Source organism: Eubalaena glacialis, chromosome 18, assembly GCF_028564815.1.
Source record: "Eubalaena glacialis isolate mEubGla1 chromosome 18, mEubGla1.1.hap2.+ XY, whole genome shotgun sequence".
Classification (NCBI taxonomy): Eukaryota; Metazoa; Chordata; class Mammalia; order Artiodactyla; family Balaenidae; genus Eubalaena; species Eubalaena glacialis.
This window is the reverse complement of record NC_083733.1, coordinates 33,781,735-33,803,398: the sequence shown is the minus strand read 5'-3', so window position 1 is coordinate 33,803,398 and position 21,664 is coordinate 33,781,735. Positions and strand designations below refer to the sequence as shown.

The 21,664-nt window shown below is 37.5% G+C and overlaps 1 protein-coding gene across 5 annotated transcripts in view; it reads left to right on the top strand.

Moving 5' to 3' along the window:
• CYLD (CYLD lysine 63 deubiquitinase) overlaps window positions 1–21,664 on the top strand; it is a 61,971-nt gene that overhangs the window by 31,966 nt on the left and 8,341 nt on the right. For 4 of the 5 annotated variants that reach the window (XM_061172332.1, XM_061172331.1, XM_061172330.1 and 1 more), the window contains 7 exons: window positions 148–246; window positions 1,817–1,933; window positions 14,413–14,792; window positions 15,685–15,850; window positions 16,836–16,977; window positions 18,255–18,377; window positions 21,053–21,144. In XM_061172332.1, coding sequence (XP_061028315.1) covers window positions 148–246; window positions 1,817–1,933; window positions 14,413–14,792; window positions 15,685–15,850; window positions 16,836–16,977; window positions 18,255–18,377; window positions 21,053–21,144 — 1,119 coding nt within the window. The remainder of the gene's footprint in view (window positions 1–147; window positions 247–1,816; window positions 1,934–14,412; window positions 14,793–15,684; window positions 15,851–16,835; window positions 16,978–18,254; window positions 18,378–21,052; window positions 21,145–21,664) is intronic. The other variant, XM_061172333.1, reaches the window with a different exon arrangement.

Genomic DNA, 21,664 nt, shown 5'->3' with positions numbered 1-21,664 from the left:
ATGGCCTTGACGAATTTGTAAAACTACTCTGAAAATTCTGTTTTTTTGTTGGAAAGGGATTGTTGTTGTTCTTGTCAGTATTTGTTCAATTGTTTCTCTTCTACAAAAATTTGCTTTTATCTTTAAAAAACATGTTTACTGTTTCAGATAGCATTACACAGGAAAGGAGGCCTCCCAAACTAGCCTTTATGTCAAGAGGTGTTGGGGACAAAGGTTCATCCAGTCATAATAAACCAAAGGCTACAGGTATGGATTAATAGAGTACAGTTCTTAGTTATTTACATGATTTTTGATTTGCCATAGCATTGAAAAAAGGTTAAAACGTATTACTCCTTAATGTATACGTAGACTTTCTTCTTGCAAACATTTTTAGTAGTTTACTAAAAAATGTTTATAGATGGTGTTGCTTAAGCCAAGGGTTCGCAACCTTTTCTAAATGATGAAAAGTTTCCTGTGGGGACCTGTGTCTATTTCTGGTCCATATATACTGGTTTTTGGAATTCCCTACTTGTAACATTTGTATATATAGTTTAGAGCTGCGCTGTACAAAATAGTCATTTATGGATAATGTTTATAGGATAAAGTATACTAGAGATTATGTGGATTTTGCTAACAGAGGTGGCACAAATTAAATTCCAAACCACTAAGCAAAAATTTTTGTCTTTCTTCCAGAGACTCCCTTACAATACATGTGGAGTTTTTAGTTGTTTTTTGGTTAGCTTCCACATATTTCATAGTTGTATAGGGTGGTAGTTATACAAGCTAAACAGCTAATTTAAAAAGCTGCAAGAATTTTTAACTCAGATGTAGGTTAAGAAAAGAATATTTTTTCCTCAGTTATCTAGTGAAGAAAACTTTTTCAGCTTATTTAAAAGGAAATTGTACTTTAAGAAATATTTTATGTGACTTTGGACCCTGGGAGACGTAGAATTAAATAGAATATATAAGTGATAGATAGTATTTTTTATGTTAACCTATGGATCTAGATAGGCTAGCACCAATTTGCTACTCTCACTTAAATTATGAATAGCCTAAAGATTTTCTTAAGATATGTGTACTACTTATGTTGTAGCAGATCTTAGTTATAGGTATGAAGTGTAGAGTTATCTGCTTTAAATTGAAAAAGAAATCAGATTTTGTTGTAGGTTCTGGAGACCCCACTGCTCTCAACGATAGCATGTCCTCTTAGTAATGAGGCAGGGGAATGTCTTGATGTGTCTGGCATAGCTACACTAACATTTTCTTACATTTAATAAATCTAATGTATAAGAAATAATACTGCTTCACTTTTTCAGAGACATGAAGAAATTCAGCAAGGGATTTGTTGACTAACAATTCCAAAATGTTTAAACCTTAAATCTTTTAAACTTAATTTATGCATCTATTTATATACATTTGAAGACTGCCTTCTTTTGAGGGCAACCGTTTTAAAATAATATGTTAATAATATGTGAACCAAGAGGTTCGTCAAATGAAACTGGGGAATGGTGATTTTGACATTTGGAAATAAGCCATAGTACATGAAATGATTTTTTAAAGCAGTTTGTTTTAAAAAAAAAAAAAAGCAGGCTTTTCTTTTAACTTAACTCCTCTTCTCCTCTTATATTGTTTCTTGGGCTGAAGAATCTTTTTGACACTGCGAAAATGGTTACCAAAATTTTAAAAGCTGAAGGCACTAATAAAATATATTGTGTTTGTATACATCTGTTGGTTGTGTAAATAATTGTTAACACCATATACATATTATTTTCTCTTACGGAAAAACTTTCACACCATATTGACTTTATTTTTAAAAGGAACTTTTCTTGTTCCATAGGATCTACCTCAGACCCTGGAAATAGGAACAGATCTGAATTATTTTATACCTTAAATGGGTCTTCTGTTGACTCACAACCACAATCCAAATCAAAAAATTCATGGTATATTGATGAAGGTAATCTATAATTTTAGTGTTCTTTATAATGATTCTCTCCTTTTAACTCACTAGAGAAAAAATGGCCTTTTCACAAATATAGATAGTTTTTGGAAACAGAATGAGTAGACTATTCTTTATTAATATTGCTGAATTAAAATATTATACACAATTTGAACTGCACTGCTGTTAAGGTTAATGTAATATTTAGAAAATGTATTAGCAGCTTGTTCTCTGCACTTCATTGATCTGTTTAAGGTAGAAGATCTCTAGAATCAGTTGAATCATTTAAAGACTTTACTATCTTGATATCCTTTTTTTTGATACCACTTTTAAAAAACTCTACCTTCCCTTGGTTTGGGACATCACTTTCTTCTGGTTTATTCTTTTTTCTTTTGTTCATCTGTTCAACAAGTACATATTGAATGCTTACTGTGTGCCAGCAACAGATGAAGAATTGCAGTCTTGATGAGTGTAATGAAGGCATATGATGCTGTGAGAGTATATTAAGGGATGCTTTTACTTGAGGGGTTCAGGGATATTTCTAGGTGGAAGTGATATGAGCTTAGATTTACCAGGGGAGTGATAGATAACAAATTGAAATGGGGCAGAAGAACGTTTTAGGCAGAAAGAACAGCATATGTAAAGGCCTTGTGGTAAAATGGAGCTGGTGTTTGCCAAGGACTAAAGAGAGCCAGAGCAGCCAGAACAGAGAGAGAGAACATTTTATGAGATGAGAATGGAATGGCAAACAAGGCCAGGGCATGTGGAGCCTGGTGTACCCTATTAAAAGGAAATGGCAAGCCACTGAAGGATTTTCAGCAAGGGGTTTGCAGGGTTTGCCTTTTGAGAAGATGATTGTGGCTGCAGGGTGGACAGTGGAGTGAAGCAGGGGCTGTGTGAATGCAAGGACACTGTTGAAGGCTGCTGATAGGCTCAGCCGTAGATTATAGTAGCTGGGGCTAGACTTTTTGGGGAAGGGATGGGGAGAGGTGGATGGCTATGAGATATCAGAAGTGAATTGACAGGACTCACAGATAGATTGAAAGTGAGAGGTAAGGAAGAAAGAGATGTGAGTGATGACTCCTAGTTTTCTGGCCTGCATACTTAGGTGATGATGGAGGAAGGTGATGGATTAGGTGGTTGTGGAGGAAAGTGATGGATTTGCTTTGAATATGTTGAGTTTGAGGAGCCTTTTAAACTTCCCAGAGTTGATTTGTCAAGCGGGCAGTTGCATATGCAGATCTGGAGCTTAAAAGAGATGTTAAGAGCTGGAGAAATAAATTTGTAGGTTGCCTTCATGTATGTGGTGATTAAAATCCTGTGAGTAGTATCACCTACAGAGAAAGTAGGGATGGAGGGTGTGGCTTAAGTCTGAGCCTTGAGGAGCATAATGGCTGGGAGGGGGAGAAGTCTTCAAAGGAGACAGAGAAAAGGTAACCAGAGGATGTGGGCAAAACAAGAGGTTATTGGGTCAAGAAGCCAAGGAGCTAATAGACACCAGTGTCAAATGCTTCTGAGAGGGCAAATAAGATAAAGACCACACAAAAACCCACTGGATTTAGCCAGTCGCAGTCGCCAATGGCCTTGTGAGTTATGTTTTTACGGAGTGAGGAGATGGAGACATGAGTCCAGTTGCCTAAAATATAAGTTTTGGCTTCATCCTGGACCTCCTCTCTCTCTCTCTCATTAGTCACATCCAGATGTCACCAAGTCCTAGGGATTTCCTCCTCTTTAATATCACTAGAATCCTTCCCCTCTCTTCATTTCTGAAACCACTGCCTTAGTTCAGATCCTTCCCTTTGTTTTTTGCTGTCTGGATTAATATAGTGACCTTCTAACTGGTCCAAAAAGACATATGAAGTAATGAAATTTGTATGGAATAGGCCTGCATCCTTAAATTAGAAAATAGAAGCAATTTACTTGTAAAAGAACATCATATCTGTAGTTGTTTTACTTACACATTTTAAAGGCTATTCTTTATAACATTTGATTCATTTATTCAATTTTTTTTTTATTACAAATATTGAGTATTTTCTTGTGTTAGTGGCTATACCAAGTGTTGTGGATCCAACCATGGAAAAGACTAACAAAGTTCCTCGTTGTAGGGCGCTTATATTCTAGTTGGTATGATAGACAATAAATGTATAGACAGACAAGGTAACTGTGACATGTGCAATGAAGGAAATGAACAAGGTGATAGCAGCTGGTGGGAAGCTGGCTCCAGAGGTGGTTTGGAAGAGAGTCTTTGAGGAAATGATATTTATGTTGGGATCTGGATGATGTGAATGAAACTGCCAGAAGAAGAGCTTAAGAAGAGCCTTCTAGGCAGAGGAAATAGTAAAGGCAGAGGTCCTGAGGTGAGAAATTATATTTGGGGAACAGGAAGTAGGCCAGAGCGGCTGCAGCAGAGTAAGCAAGGAAAAGAGGTGTATGAAATGAGTTTGGAAGGGTAGGTAGGAGCCAGATCATTTAGGACCTAGTAAGTGTTGGTAAGAAATTTAGTATTTATTGTAAGAGTACTGGAAAGCCATTGACGGTCTTAAACAAGGGAATGATACAAGATCACGTAAGATCTTTAAATTTTAAAAAGATCTCACTAGTTGTGGTATGGTAATTAGATTGGAGAGGGGCGAGAAGAGGGACAGAGAGTCCAGGTAAGAGACTGGTTGCAGGGTGAAAGATGATGGTGGCTTTGAGCGGGGAGATGATGGGAGAGGGTAAGAGGGGTGGACAAATTTGAGGTATATTTTGGAGGTAGAAACAACATCTTGCTTTATGGAATTGAGTGTTGGGCTTGGGGGGTTGAGGGTTTGGGAAAGAAAATAATAACTTAAAAAATGTTTAGATTAAATATCATCAGTAAAGAATCTTAAATGGATAAGGTATAAAGTACAGTGAACACCCATGGAGTCACTACTCACTTTACGGCAAAGAACATTATCATTCCCTTTGAAATCCCCTCAGCGCTTCTTCCTATTGTTGCTCTCTTCACTCTCCTCTGAGCTACCATCATCTTTAACTTAGTGTTTATCACTCTCTTGGTTTTCATTATCGCTTTATGAGTTTGACCATCTAAACAGCATACTGTTAGTTCTGCATGGTTTTGAGCTTTATATACAAGGAATCAGACTGTATGTATATTGTGTAATTTCCTCCCTCAACATTATGTTTCTAGATTCATCCAAGTTGTAGTATGTGATGATGATTTATTTGTTTTCATTGCTGTATAGCATTGCATTCCATTCCATTTCATTTCTGTGAAATACGGTATTTAAATATACCACAATGTAACTATCCATTCGACCATTGATGGACATTTGAATTGGTTTTATTTTCTTGCTATTATTAATAGCTCTGCTACTAACATTCTTACCCATGCCTAGGGTATGTACCTAGGAGTGGAATTGCTAGATGTACATGGGATATGCACATCTTTCCTTTACTAAATAATGCCAAACTGTTTCCTGGAATAGTTATACCAATTCACACTCCCATCAGCTTTGTGTAAGGGTATCATTGACTCCTCATCCTCACCAATAGTTAATGTTCTAAGACCTTTACCTTTTGAAATGCTGTCTCATGTTGATTTTGACTTTCTTTTATGTATTTACTAGTGAGGGCAAGAATCTTTTTATTGATTTGTTGGTGATTTAGGTTTCTTTTTCTGTGAGCTCCCTTTTCAAGTCTTTTGTCCATTTTTTTTTCTATTTTTTTCTGGTCTTTTAAAAAATTGATTTATAGACCTTTTTCAAATTCTAATCCTTTGTCAGAAATAAGGATTACAAATATTTTCTCCTTGTTTGTGGCTCATATTTCTACTCTTGCTATGATGCCTTTTAATGGACAAGTATCTCTTAATTTTAATGTCGTCATATTTGTCAGTCTTTTCCTTTTTGGTCTGTATACTCATGTTTAAGATATTTCTCTCTACCCTAAAGTCATAAATAACATTCTTCTATATTCCCTTCCAAAATTTGTAGTTTTGCCTTTGACATTTTTCTTTAAGACATCTGGAAATTGTTTTTGTGTAGAGTATGACAGAGGAGTCCAATTTAATTTTTTTTTTTTTTTTTTTTATGTTTTGTTTTCCAACTGCATTTGACCTTGATTGTTTTACTTATTTATTTATTTTTTTAAACATCTTTATTGAAGTATAATTGCTTTACAATGGTGTGCTAGCTTCTGCTTTACAACAAAGTGAATCAGCTACACATATACATATGTTGCCATATCTCTTCCCTCTTGCATCTCCCTCCCTCCCACCCTCCCTATCCCACCCCTCTAGGTGGTCACAAAGCACCGAGCTGATCTCCCTGTGCTATGCGGCTGCTTCCCACTAGTTATCTATTTTACATTTGGTAGTGTATATATGTCCATGACACTCTCTCACCCTGTCACATCTCACCCCTCCCCCTCCCCATATCCTCAAGTCCATTCTCTAGTAGGTCTGTGTCTTTATTCCCATCTTGCCACTAGGTTCTTCATGACTTCTTTTTTTTTTTTTTTTTTTTTCCCTTAGATTCCATATATATGTGTTAGCATACTGTATTTGTTTTTCTCTTTCTGACTTACTTCACTCTGTATGACAGACTCTAACTCCATCCACCTCATTACAAACACCTCCATTTCATTTCTTTTTATGGCTGAGTAATATTCCATTGTATATATGTGCCACATCTTCTTTATCCATTCATCCGATGATGGACACCTAGGTTGCTTCCATGTCCTGGCTATTGTAAACAGAGCTGCAATGAATATTTTGGTACATGACTCTTTCTGAATTATGGTTTTCTCAGGGTATATGCCCAGTAGTGGGATTGCTGGGTCATATGGTAGTTCTATTTTTAGTTTTTTAAGGAACCTCCATACTGTTCTCCATAGTGGCTGTATCAATTTACATTCCCACCAACAGTGCAAGAGTGTTCCCTTTTCTCCACACCCTCTCCAGCATTTATTGTTTCTAGATTTTTTGATGATGGCCATTCTGACCGGTGTGAGATGATACCTCATTGTAGTTTTGATTTGCATTTCTCTAATGATTAATGATGTTGAGCATTCTTTCATGTGTCTGTTGGCAATCTGTATCTCTTCTTTGGAGAAATGTCTATTTAGGTCTTCTGCCCATTTTTGGATTGGGTTGTTTGTTTTTTTGTTATTGAGCTGCATGAGCTGCTTGTAAATCTTGGAGATTAATCCTTTGTCCGTTACTTCATTTGCAAATATTTTCTCCCATTCTGAGGGTTGTCTTTTGGTCTTGTTTATGGTTTCCTTTGCTGTGCAAAAGCTTTTAAGTTTCATTAGGTCCCATTTGTTTATTTGTGTTTTTATTTCCATTTCTCTAGGACCTGGGTCAAAAAGGATCTTGCTGTGACTTATGTCATACAGTGTTCTGCCTATGTTTTCCTCTAAGAGTTTGATAGTGTCTGGCCTTACACTTCGGTCTTTAATCCATTTTGAGTTTATTTTTGTGTATGGTGTTAGGGAGTGTTCTAATTTCATACTTTTACATGTACCTGTCCAATTTTCCCAGCACCACTTATTGAAGAGGCTGTCTTTTCTCCACTGTATATGCTTGCCTCCTTTATCAAAGATAAGGTGACCATATGTGCGTGGGCTTATCTCTGGGCTTTCTATCCTGTTCCATTGATCTATATTTCTGTTTTTGTGCCAGTACCAAACTGTCTTGATTACTGTAGCTTTGTAATATAGTCTGAAGTCAGGGAGCCTGATTCCTCCAGCTCCATTTTTCGTTCTCAAGATTGCTTTGGCTATTCGGGGTCTTTTGTGTTTCCATACAAATTGTGAAATTTTTTGTTCTAGTTCTGTGAAAAATGCCAGTGGTAGTTTGATAGGGATTGCATTGAATCTGTAGATTGCTTTGGGTAGCAGAGTCATTTTCACAATGTTGATTCTGCCAATCCAAGAACATGGTATATCTCTCCATCTATTTGTATCATCTTTAATTTCTTTCATCAGTGTCCTATAATTTTCTGCATACAGGTCTTTTGTCTCCTTAGGTAGGTTTATTCCTAGGTATTTTATTCTTTTTGTTGCAATGGTAAACGGGAGTGTTTTCTTAATTTCACTTTCAGATTTTTCATCATTAGTATACAGGAATGCAAGAGATTTCTGTGCATTAATTTTGTATCCTGCTACTTTACCAAATTCATTGATTAGCTCTAGTAGTTTTCTGGTAGCATCTTTTGGATTCTCTATGTATAGTATCATGTCATCTGCAAACAGTGACAGCTTTACTTCTTCTTTTCCGATTTGGATTCCTTTTATTTCTTTTTCGTCTCTGATTGCTGTGGCTAACACTTCCAAAACTATGTTGAATAATAGTGGTGAGAGTGGGCAACCTTGTCTTGTTCCTGATCTTAGTGGAAATGGTTTCAGTTTTTCACCATTGAGGACAATGTTGGCTGTGGGTTTGTCATATACGGCCTTTATTATGTTGAGGAAAGTTCCCTCTATGCCTACTTTCTGCAGGACTTTTATCATAAATGGGTGTTGAATTTTGTCGAAAGCTTTCTCTGCATCTATTGAGATGATCATATGGTTTTTCTCCTTCAATTTGTTAATATGATGTATCACGTTGATTGATTTGCGTATATTGAAGAATCCTTGCATTCCTGGAATAAACCCCACTTGATCATGGTGTATGATCCTTTTAATGTGCTGTTGGATTCTGTTTGCTAGTATTTTGTTGAGGATTTTTGCATCTATGTTCATCAGTGATATTGGCCTGTAGTTTTCTTTCTTTGTGACATCTTTGCCTGGTTTTGGTATCAGGGTGATGGTGGCCTCGTAGAATGAGTTGGGGAGTGTTCCTCCCTCTGCAATATTTTGGAAGAGTTTGAAAAGGATAGGTGTTAGCTCTTCTCTAAATGTTTGATAGAATTCGCCTGTGAAGCCATCTGGTCCTGGGCTTTTGTGTGTTGGAAGATTTTTAATCACAGTTTCAATTTCAGTGCTTGTGATTGGTCTGTTCATATTTTCTATTTCTTCCTGGTTCAGTCTCGGCAGGTTGTGCATTTCTAAGAATCTGTCCATTTCTTCCAGGTTGTCCATTTTATTAGCATAGAGTTGCTTGTAGTAATCTCTTATGATCGTTTGTATTTCTGCAGTGTCAGTGGTTACTTCTCCTTTTTCATTTCTAATTCTATTAATTTGAGTCTTCTCCTTTTTTCTCTTGATGAGTCTGGCTAATGGTTTATCAATTTTGTTTATCTTCTCAAAGAACCAGCTTTTAGTTTCATTGATTTTTGCTATTGTTTCCTTCATTTCTTTTTCATTTATTTCTGATCTGATCTTTATGATTTCTTTCCTTCTGCTAGCTTTGGGGTTTTTTTGTTCTTCTTTCTCTAATTGCTTTAGGTGCAAGGTTAGGTTGTTTATTCGAGATGTTTCCTGTTTCTTGATGTAGGCTTGTATTGCTATAAACTTCCCTCTTAGAACTGCTTTTGCTGCATCCCATAGGTTTTGGATCGTCGTGTCTCCATTGTCATTTGTTTCTAGGTATTTTTTGATTTCCCCTTTGATTTCTTCAGTGATCACTTCGTTATTAAGTAGTGTATTGTGTAGCCTCCATGTGTTTGTATTTTTTACAGATCTTTTCCTGTAATTGATATCTAGTCTCATAGCGTTGTGGTCGGAAAAGATACTTGATACGATTTCAATTTTTTTAAATTTACCAAGGCTTGATTTGTGACCCAAGATATGATCTATCCTGGAGAATGTTCCATGAGCACTTGAGAAAAATGTGTATTCTGTTGTTTTTGGGTGGAATGTCCTATAAATATCAATTAAGTCCATCTTGTTTAATGTATCATTTAAAGCTTGTGTTTCCTTATTTATTTTCATTTTGGATGATCTGTCCATTGGTGAAAGTGGGGTGTTAAAGTCCCCTACTATGATTGTGTTACTGTCGATTTCCCCTTTTATGGCTGTTAGTATTTGCCTTATGTATTGAGGTGCTCCTATGTTGGGTGCATAAATATTTACAATTGTTATACCTTCCTCTTGGATCGATCCCTTGACCATTATATAGTGTCCGTCTTTGTCTCTTGTAATTGTCTTTATTTTAAAGTCTATTTTGTCTGATATGAGAATTGCTACTCCAGCTTTCTTTTGATTTCCATTTGCATGGAATATCTTTTTCCATCCCCTCACTTTCAGTCTGTATGTGTCTCTAGGTCTGAAGTGGGTCTCTTGTAGACAGCATATATATGGGTCTTGTTTTTGTATCCATTCAGCCAGTCTGTGTCTTTTGGTGGGAGCATTTAATCCATTTACATTTAAGGTAATTATCGATATGTATGTTCCTATTCCCATTTTCTTAAATGTTTTGGGTTTGTTATTGTAGGTGTTTTCCTTCTCTTGTGTTTCTTGCCTAGAGAAGTTCCTTTAGCATTTGTTGTAAAGCTGGTTTGGTGGTGCTGAACTCTCTCAGCTTTTGCTTGTCTGTAAAGGTTTTAATTTCTCCATCAAATCTGAATGAGATCCTTGCTGGGTAGAGTAATCTTGGTTGTAGGTTTTTCTCCTTCATCACTTTAAGTATATCCTGCCACTCCCTTCTGGCTTGCAGCGTTTCTGCTGAAAGATCAGCTGTTAACCTTATGGGGATGCCCTTGTGTGTTATCTGTTGTTTTTCCCTTGCTGCTTTTAATATGTTTTCTTTATATTTAATTTTTGATAGTTTGATTAATATGTGTCTTGGTGTGTTTCTCCTTGGATTTATCCTGTATGGGACTCTCTGTGCTTCCAGGACTTGATTAACTATTTCCTTTCCCATATTAGGGAAGTTTTCAACTATAATCTCTTCAAATATTTTCTCAGTCCCTTTCTTTTTCTCTTCTTCTTCTGGGACCCCTATAATTCGAATGTTGGTGCGTTTAATGTTGTCCCAGAGGTCTCTGAGACTGTCCTCAGTTCTTTTCATTCTTTTTTCTTTATTCTGCTCTGCAGTAGTTATTTCCACCATTTTATCTTCCAGGTCACTTATCCGTTCTTCTGCCTCAGTTATTCTGCTATTGATCCCATCTAGAGTATTTTTAATTTCATTTATTGTGCTTGTCATCGTTTCTTGGTTCCTCTTTAGTTCTTCTACGTCCTTGTTAAATGTTTCTTGCATTTTGTCTATTCTATTTCCAAGACTTTGGATCATCCTTACTATCATTATTCTGAATTCTTTTTCAGGTAGACTACCTATTTCCTCTTCATTTGTTAGGTCTGGTGTGTTTTGACCCTGCTCCTTCATCTGCTGTGTGTTTTTCTGTCTTCTCATTTTGCTTATCTTACTGTGTTTGGGGTCTCCTTTTCACAGGCTGCAGGTTCGTAGTTCCCGTTGTTTTTGGTATCTGTCCCCAGTGGCTAAGGTTGGTTCAGTGGGTTGTGTAGGTTTCCTGGTGGAGGGAACTAGTGCCTGTGTTCTGGTGGATGAGGCTGGATGTTGTCTTTCTGGTGGGTTCGTCCACGTCTGGTGGTGTGTTTTGGGGTGTCTGTGGCCTTATTATGATTTTAGGCAGCCTCTCTGTTAATGGATGGGGCTGTGTTCCTCTCTTGCTAGTTGTTTGGCATAGGGTGTCCAGCACTGTAGCTTGCTGGTCGTTGAGTGAAGCTGGGTCTTGATGTTGAGATGGAGATCTGTGAGAGATTTTCGCCGTTTGGTATTACGTGGAGCTGGGAGGTCTCTTGTGGACCAGTGTCCTGAAGTTGGCTCTCCCACCTCAGAGGCACAGCCCTGATGCCTGGCTGGAGCACCAAGAGCCTTTCATCCACACGGCTCAGAATAAAAGGGAGAAAAAATGGAAAGAAAGAAAAAAAGAGGATAAAATAAAATAAAATAAAGCAATTATAATAAAAAATAAGAAAAAAAATTATTAAGAGTAAATTTATTAAGAAAAAAAATTTTTTTTAATTTTTAAAAATAGATTTATTAATTTTTTATACTAAAAACAAGAAAAAAATTATTTAGAAAAAATTTATTAAGAAAAAAAATTTTTTAATTTTTTAAAATAAAAAATATGAAAAAACTTATTAAAAATTTTTTTAAAAATAGAAAATAAGGAAAAAATTATTAAGAAAACATTTATTAGGGAAAAAAAAATTTTTTTAAGCCAAAAAAAAAAAAAAAAAAAAAAAAAACGGACGGACCTAACCCTAGGACTAACGGTGAGAGCAAAGCTATACAGACAAAATCTCACCCAGAAGCATACACATCTACACTCACAAAAAAAAGGAAAAGGGGAAAAGTTAATATATCCTGCTCCCAAAGTCCATCTCCTAAATTTGGGATGATTCGTTGTCTATTCAGGTATTCAACAGATGCAGGCACATCAAGTTGTTTGTGGAGCTTTAATCCGCTGCTTCTGAGGCTGCTGGGAGAGATTTCCCTTTCTCTTCTTTGTTCGTACAGCTCCCGGGGTTCAGCTTTGGATTTGGACCCGCCTCTGCATGTAGGTTGCCTGAGGGCGTCTGTTCCCCGCCCAGACAGAACGGGGTTAAAGGAGCAGCTGATTCGGGTGCTCTGGCTCAGTCAGGCCGGGGGGAGGGAGCGGTACGGAGGAGGCGGGGCGAGCCTGCGGCGGCAGAAGCCGGCGTGACGTTGCAGCAGCCTGAGGCGCGCCGTGCGCTCTCCCGGGGAAGTTGTCCCCGGATTACGGGAGCCTGGCCGTGGCGGGCTGCACAGGCTCCCGGGAGGGGCGGTGTGGAGAATGACCTGTGCTCGCCCACAGGCTGTTTGGTGGCGGCAGCAGCAGCCTTAGCGTCTCATGCCCGTCTCTGGGGTCCGCGCTGATAGCCGCGGCTCGCGCCCGTCTCTGGAGTTCGTTTAAGTGGCGCTCTGAATCCCCTCTCCTTGCACGCCGCGAAACAAAGAGGCAAGAAAAAGTCTCCTGCCTCTTCGGCAGCTGCAGACTTTTTCTCGTGCACCCTCCCGGCTAGTTGTGGTGCGCTAGACCCTTCAGGCTGTGTTCACGCAGCCAACCCCAGTCCTCTCCCTGGGATCCGACCGAAGCCCGCGCCTCAGCTCCCAGCCCCCGCCCGCCCCGGCGGGTGAGCAGACAAGCCTCTCGGGCTGGTGAGTGCTGCTCGGCGCCGAGCCTCTGTGCGGGAATCTCTCCGTTTTTCCCTCTGCGTCCCTGTTGCTGTGGGATCCGCGCTGATAGCCGCGGCTCGCGCCCGTCTCTGGAGCTCGTTTAGGCGGCGCTCTGAATCCCCTCTCCTTGCGCGCCGCGAAACAAAGAGGCAAGAAAAATTCTCTTGCCTCTTTGGCAGCTGCAGTCTTTTTCCCGGACTCCCTCCCGGCTAGCACCGAAGCCCGAGCCCCAGCTCCCAGGCCCCGCCCGCCCCGGCGGCTGAGCAGACAAGCCTCTCGGGCTGGTGAGTGCTAGTCGGCACCGCTCCTCTGTGCGGGAATCTCCGCTTTGCCCTCCGCACCACTGTGGCTGCGCTCTCCTCCGTGGCTCCGAAGCTTCCCCCCTCTGCTACCCGCAGTCTCTGCCCACGAAGGGGCTTCCTAGTGTGTGGAAACCTTTCCTCCTTCACAGCTCCCTCCCACTGGTGCAGGTCCCGTCCCTATTCTTTTGTCTCTGTTATTTCTTTTTTCTTTTGCCCTACCCAAGTACGTGGGGATTTTCTTGCCTTTTGGGAGGTCTGACGTCTTCTGCCAGCGTTCAGTGGGTGTTCTGTAGGAGCAGTTCCACGTGTAGATGTATTTCTCATGTATCTGTGGGGAGGAAGGTGATCTCCCTAATTTTTTTAAAATATGGATAGTTGATTATCTCAACACCGTTTATTAAGAAGTTTGTTCTTTCCACACTGATTTGCAGTACCTGCCTGGCAACTGTATTAGTTGTTTTAATGAAACAGCTTTTGGCTTTGGTTCTTTTCATTGGATGTTTGTTTTCTCTTTCATTAATTTCTGTTTTTGTGTTTATTCTTTCCTCTTGACTACTTTTTGGGAGGTTATTCTGTTGTTTTTCTAACTTCCTAAGTTGTATGCTGAGTTTATTAATATTACCTTTCCTTTTTTTCTAAAATGAACTATTAAGTCTATACATTTCTTTTGTAAGTATTACTTTAGTTGTGTTCAAGTGTTTATTTTTTCTTTATTTTAAAAATTTACATTATCATTTCTTCTTTGATTCATTAGTTATTTAGGAGCATCTTTCTTAAATTTTTTGCTCTCTTTTTTGTATAGGTTTTTGTAACTTAATTGTATTTTGGACAAAGAATATAACCTATACAATTCCAATCAATAACATATTTTATTGGTTTGAATAATTGGGTGCCATTTACTGAAGAAGAAAAATTTGGAGGTGGGGATGTGAATCTAGAACACTGTCTTGGAGGTAGTAAGTTTGTGATGCTTACGAGAATCATACTAGAAGAGGTCAGGTGGGCAGTTGGACTTATGTATATATTAATCTTTAGAGATGTAGGGCATATTTAATATTCTTGAATAAATTTCTCTAATTAAGAATAATTTCTTATAGTTGCTGAAGACCCTGCAAAATCGCTTACGGAGATCTCTCCAGACTTTGGACACGCTTCACCACCACTGCAACCTCCTTCCATGAACTCACTATCCAGCGAGAACAGATTTCATTCTTTACCATTTAGTCTGACAAAGATGTCCAACACCAATGGAAGTATTAGCCACAGTGCGCTCTCTCTGTCAGTTCAGTCTGTGATGGGAGAGCTAAACAATGCACCCGTGCAGGAGAGTCCACCTTTGGCCGTATCTTCTGGTAACTCACATGGCCTGGAAGTGGGCTCGCTGGCCGAGGTTAAAGAGAATCCTCCTTTCTACGGGGTGATCCGTTGGATTGGGCAGCCGCCAGGACTCAATGAAGTACTGGCGGGACTGGAACTGGTAATTCAATTTGACCTAAAAATTGCATTTCTTTTCTGTCTGGGGTTTTGTACAGATCTTTCCCTATTCTTTGCTTTTTGGTGAAATATTTTATTTATCCACAAAGCCATCACTAGAGAAAAATTTTATTACCACGTTGCCTGACATCCTTTGCCACCCATTAAGCATCTGATCCACTTATTCTTAATGTTAGTTGATCTATGTTCAAGGAATGAAAGTAGATTTTTAGGCTAATATGTTTAGGCTCATTATATTAAACAGAATGCAGTAAGGAAAGCAAACTGTTATCAGTTTTTCTTTTTTTTCTTAGCCTCCCTCCTGCAATCAGTTCTAATATTTCTATCATTGACTTTAAGATTAATCACCATTTTTAGTGACCTTTTGAGATCTTTGGTAGAGGGAAAGATTTTGGAGATTAGAAAGCATATTGTTTGACATTTCATAATCAGAAAGAGAATTTGAGTACATTTAGCTTTTATTTAAATATATTTCTTGTTTTTTTATTTGTTGGTTTACAGGCCATTGAATGCTGTTTTTCTCTTTGGGTTGTTAAAATAAACAGTTCCTTCTGGCCCCCTCTCCCCACTAGTTTTAATGCTTTTGGAAATGGTGCAGGGAAGTCAGTTAACCAGGGAAGGTTTAACATGTATTCTGAAGGGAAATACATTGAGGATTTTATGCTGGAATAAGGCATTAATTTCTCAAATCGTCAGCTGTGGGCTGAAACACTGATTAGTCAACCCCTTTTTCCTGATGGAGTTCTCAGTACAGGTGTGGCAACGGAATTCTAAGAAAGGGTAAACTTGAAACAAGTCTTAGTTCTTTGTATACCATCTTTGCAAGATGGAGAATAATGCATGTCTAAGCATTTTTTTTTTTTTGTCTTTTTCAGGAAGACGAGTGTGCAGGCTGTACAGATGGAACCTTTAGGGGTACTCGGTATTTCACCTGTGCCCTGAAAAAAGCGCTGTTTGTTAAACTGAAGAGCTGCCGGCCGGACTCTAGGTTTGCGTCCCTGCAGCCAGTTTCCAATCAGATCGAACGCTGTAACTCTTTAGGTATTTGTGTGCCTTTCATTTATTTATCAATCTGGAATGACTCTAGTTCTGACCTCATGTCATTTTGCAGTAGTTGGTAGTAAACAGTGTTTCTTTCTTTCCTGCCAGTGTTCATCAAGCTTTTAAATCAGAAAAAAATTATTACTTGGTGTATGAGAAAGTTACAGTTATCCTAAGAGGGGACATTTAAAAAAAGTATTAACCAGGAAACCATGCTTGAGACTTAAAAATTGAGAAATAGTGGGATTTATTTTCCCCTTCCTGTTGATTACAGACATTTAATTTTCAACAACCCAGGAGGTAGAGATTGAAATGTGGCCTTCTTTTTGGCACTGATTTTCCTCTCTCTATATTGTTCAAGTACATCAATAAGCATATCTTATCAAGAATGACTTCCTTCTCAGTGTCTTGTCTAGTACGTCAATGAGCATATCTTATCAAGAAGTCAGCATTATTATAAGAAGTAGTTTTAATTGCTTGATGAAGGACAGGTCTCCTCATCACTTATAGTAGGTGGCAGTTTCCTGATACTATCCCTTTCCAGTTTTGGATAATCGTGGTGAAGCATCTTAAGGGTTAAACAGGTATAAATAGGAAAGCCATCTTTATGAAAAACAATTTTTCTTACAGTTGAAGTAGTGCTTTGGAATTTTTTGTTTTCTTTTCCAACTTGGAAATGGAACATCTTCAGACAAATAAAATATTTGGGGAACAAAATATTTTACTTGGCAGATGCTTTTTTACGTTACTTGATACTCTAAAGTGTTCTTTAAATTGTGGAGGAAATAAGGTTGAAAACGAACATTAGCATTTTTTATAAGCCAAGCTGAATAACAATTAACCAAAACCTACCTTTAACTTAGTTTTAAGTTGGGTAATAAATTGTGCATCAAAATACGAAAAGATATTTTTAAGTGAAGAAATATGTATGGGAATACATAACTATAATAGTTTAAAATAATTATTTTCATTTTTATCTTTGCAGCATTTGGAGGCTACTTAAGTGAAGTAGTAGAAGAAAATACTCCACCAAAAATGGAAAAAGAAGGTTTAGAGATAATGATTGGAAAGAAGAAAGGTATCCAGGGTCATTACAATTCTTGTTACTTAGACTCAACCTTATTCTGGTAAGTTTAAAATTAATGCAGTAGGAATATAGTGCCGTGGGGGCAGGTGTGTGTGTTTCTGTGTGTGTGTGTCAGAGAGAGAGAGAAAGAGAGAGAGAAGGAAACTGCTAATTGCCTCTGAGTGGAGAAACTGGGGGCTGGGGTTCAGGAGAGAAAGGGAGATTTGCATTTCACTATATACTCCTTGGAAGCTACTGAATGTTGCCTCATGTGCCTGTATCCAAAAAATTAATATAAAAAGTAATGCAGTGAATGATGGATAAGAGGTGAATGATAGTGTTACAGGTGGTACAGATATTCTGAGGGTATGTGGGAAATCATAGGACTGAAGAGAATAAGTACAGGATCTTTGTGCACAAATCAAATAACTTGTCATAAGCCATTGACTGGCTTGTGTGTTTGTTTTACTAGGCAGAGGCAATCATAAAACTACTTTATTTTAAAGAAGTATTTTCAGCAGAAGCACAGTTGCCCTCGTATAAGTAGTTTGTTCCAAAGTAGAACGATTTAACATGGCAAGAATTTTTACACTCTGAAGCTTGAACCAAGAACATTGCCAGTTAAACTGAGCATAACCTGCCAGCTCTGTACAGCCATGTTGTAAGAATTAGGAAGTTAATGGGACGTTAAAATTTTAAAGACAGGGAGAAGAATAAAAGTGGTGGGCCCTTTTTTGGGCAGAATACTTTGTCTCTCAGAGGTGTTGACAAAAGCAAGAATTGATGTAATATTCTTCAGATTTTCTGATAAAAATCTGTTTAGCCAAATTTTCTTTTTCTTTGATATCAGCAAGTCACTGCTGTTAGTCACTCACAAGTGATTTTGACATTTAAAGGAATTCAGACCTCTGCAAAGGGCTGTGGAGAGAGAGAAGTATATCTAGAGTGGGTTACATATTGGCTATGTGTTTGCCTTGGGGAATTAGTTTCCAAACTTTCTCCTCTGTTGTAGTTTGACTCAGATTTGTAGGCCTTCTTTCAGCTTTTGCAAAGAAGTTTTCCAGTGTACTGAAGGCATATTTTAAATCCTTTAACACTGTCAATCTATAGTTTGCCTTCTTGATATTAGTATTCTCCTTAAGGATCTCTAGGCCCTGATGATTGAACCATGGGAACCTTGACAGGGGTCTTGGTTACCTGTATTAATAAAAAACACTAATTTGTATGTTATTTGTTCTCCAGAGTTTGTGATTTTTCTCTTCATATTCTTTTTAGTATGTGTTTCTCAAAAATTAGTACATTTACAGCATGAGGAAACATATTCTTTTTATTTTGCAGCTTGTTTGCTTTTAGTTCCGTTCTCGACACTGTGTTACTTAGACCCAAAGAAAAGAATGATGTAGAATATTATAGTGAAACTCAAGAGCTGCTGAGGACAGAAATCGTTAATCCTCTGAGAATGTAAGTAGAAGATAGTTATTTTTGCCTTTAGGTGGTATCCTAGGTGCTGTTTTTTGGTACAGTAATTAATTTATTCCCTGCTTTCCTTTAATGAGAAATGGGAGAGAATTAGTTCTCTTGATGATGTATTAACATCTTTTTTAACTTTCAGTCCTTGTATTATCTTTTTTTTTAAAGAAGATTTCTGTTCAGTCTTTGTTGCTACTTTTATTTATTTGTTTTAATTTTTATTTTATTTATTTATTTAATTATTTTTTGGCTGTATTGGGTCTTCATTGCTGCACATGGGCTTTCTCTGGTTGTGGTGAGCAGGGACCACTCTTTGTTGCGGTGCACGGGCTTCTCATTGCGGTGGCTTCTCGTTGCGGAGCACAGGCTCTAGGTGCACGGGCTTCAGTAGTTGCAGGGTGTGGGCTCAGCAGTTGCAGCGCACGGGCTCTAGGGCGCATGGGCTTCAGTAGTTTAAGCGCGCGGGCTCAGTAGTTATGGCTCGCCGGCTTTAGAGCACAGGCTCAGTAGTTGTGGCACACAGGCTTAGTTGCTCCGTGGCGTGTGGGATCTTCCCAGACCAGGGATCGAACCTGTGTCCCCTGCATTGGCAGGCGGATTCTTAACCACTGTGCCACCAGGGAAGTCCCGTTGTACTGTTTTTACTTCTTTAGCATTTTAAATCTGGCCAAGGTGTAGTACATAGTGTAAGCCATGAAATGATTAAACCATTTTGGTAGAGTGTACTACAATTCAGCAATTACAGTAGGTTTATAAAAGCTGATATAAGATATTTGGGATTCTTATCTTCTCCAATACTACCCCTAATATAATCATGCTTATTAGTTTAATCGGTATGATCTGGCTTCTTAAACTTAATTTTATCTGAATGAATAGCAGCAAGGGAAATTTTTATTTATAGAGTAGCAAGTATTTAATAGTTTTATGTTAGAAATAGATGAGATGTATTTTATTAACACATTTCTCGGTTAAAGGAAGATATTTAGGCCTCCCTCCACCTCTCTTAAAAAGGTGATGTTTTTGGTTATCTCCTAGTTTAAGAATTATAAGTATGTCTTTCTTTGGCCACAGGAAACAATTTGTAATGGTATAAGTACAAGACATCTAGTAAGGACTTTTGTTAAGTGGTAGGAGGAATGTGTGATAATATCACAGTATAAAGTTTAAACTATGAAGAGTCAGGGCCATAGATCACAAAACAAATATGTTCTTTTAGGAATATAGGGAGCAAACTATGTAATTTAAAGTCCATATTAGGATAAATTTAAATTTTGTGACATACTTTTATTATTTAACAATTAAAATAAAAAATAGTTTGATACAAGATTTTGACCCCAAAATTCAGGACACTGAAATATAATGAGCATTCAGAATGACCTACTATATAACATGACTAGGAAAGTATATTATAGGTGAATAGATTTCCCACTTGTATCTTTTGTTTTCTTTGAATTCTGTAATGATGAAAATAACTGTAGTTTTTACCCCCTTAAGATAATTATGAATCTTGAGTTTTACATCAGTTCTTTTGTATTATATTTGTATAAATGCAAAATTTAAACATACTGCCTATTTTCCCCCCAAGTGATTGATACTAGAACAAGACAGATTAAATCCAAAACTCTAAGGCATGTTACCACTTCCTTCTTTCCTTCCAAAACACCGTAAGTCCATTAATAAGCGTTCTTTGAATACTGTTGTCCAACCAGTTAAGAATCATGGTTCGTCAGACTTTGTCACCCTGTCCACAACAAGAAACTTGTCAGATGCCCTGTTTTGATCAAGATTCCCTGTGTCTGCAGCAGTCATATCTAGATTATAGCTGACTGGTTTTACTTGGTACGGAAACACGTGCTCTCTCCATTTCAAGCTTCTCGCAGGCAGAGACCCTGTTTTTTCACCTTATTCATTTTTGTATTCCCAGTGACTGAAAGGTTAGATTACTATGTAAGTGGTAGATGCTCAATATATGTTGGCTGCAAAGAGCTAATGAGTGAGTGAATAGCCGATATGAAAAATGGATATAAGATTAGGTGGTTCTGACTTGCTCTTATGAAGCCCATGGTGGCCTCTAAGCTGTCTTCTGAAGCCAGTTTTAGAATTAGAATTTTGTCAGGGATTGACAGGAAGCTTATTGAATGTATCCTGTATTCAGAGAAAGATAAGAGAAAATGTCATAATTACGATGACTGGTTTGATTGCATATTTTAGAATTTCAGTTTCTTATCACTGCCCTTTTCCATCCCCCTTGGTAGCTATTTCATCCTTTAGTACAACATTAAAAGGATTCTCTCTCAAAATTGTATATTCTGTTTTGTAAAGTAAATGTTATAATTCCTTAAGTAAAATAGTATTAAAAAACAGTCATAAATTAAAAATATTTTTTCTTTTATTAGTATATGATAGTTATTTTTAGGTTATCATAGTGTCTGGGATAATTCTGATTGTAGATTTAAAAATTTTCAAACCTCAAGAAGAAGCTTATAATTGTATTTTCTGAAATACTTATTAAGCTTACTAATTTATGACACACTGGAGTTACATAAGAAATACTTGATTATCAAAATGTGTTATGTTCATTGTAAGCCAACTATCCTTCAATAAAAAATGTGTTATATTAATTTAATATATATGCTAATATTAATTAATAGTTTTTACTAACATAGATACGGATACGTATGTGCAACAAAGATTATGAAACTGAGGAAAATACTTGAAAAAGTTGAGGCTGCATCAGGATTTACCTCTGAAGAAAAAGGTGACTTTTAATTTATAGGATATGCATTAAAATAACTTGAAAGCATAAATGCTAAATTGTTGGCTGAAATGTTATATCTGTGTAGTTTTGGGGATTTTATTTTAAAATATAATTTTTTTCTATGTGATGTACAATTTTCTTCTCTTTTTGTAAATGCTTTCTCTCTTCTAAAAATGAGTGATATGTGGAATAATGAACCCCTTTAAGAAGCTGACTGGTTTTAGTATATTACGAATAAATAAGGAGATCTTTCCATCCAGCAATGATATTCGGAGTTGTTTTCTTTTCAGGGGTGAAGAGTTGCACTGAGTCATCCACATTTCTCACTTAGCTTTCCTTGTTATAAAGGGAGTTACAAATGGCTGATTAGGATTAAGTTTATGGTCAGAGACAGTGTTTTAATCTATTCATAGCTAATGAATTTACTCAGAGATTCAACTCCTGACTTTGAATGTATTAACAGCATATTGTAACTAGCTATAATATTTACAGACTTGATAATTATTTAAACAGCAGGAAA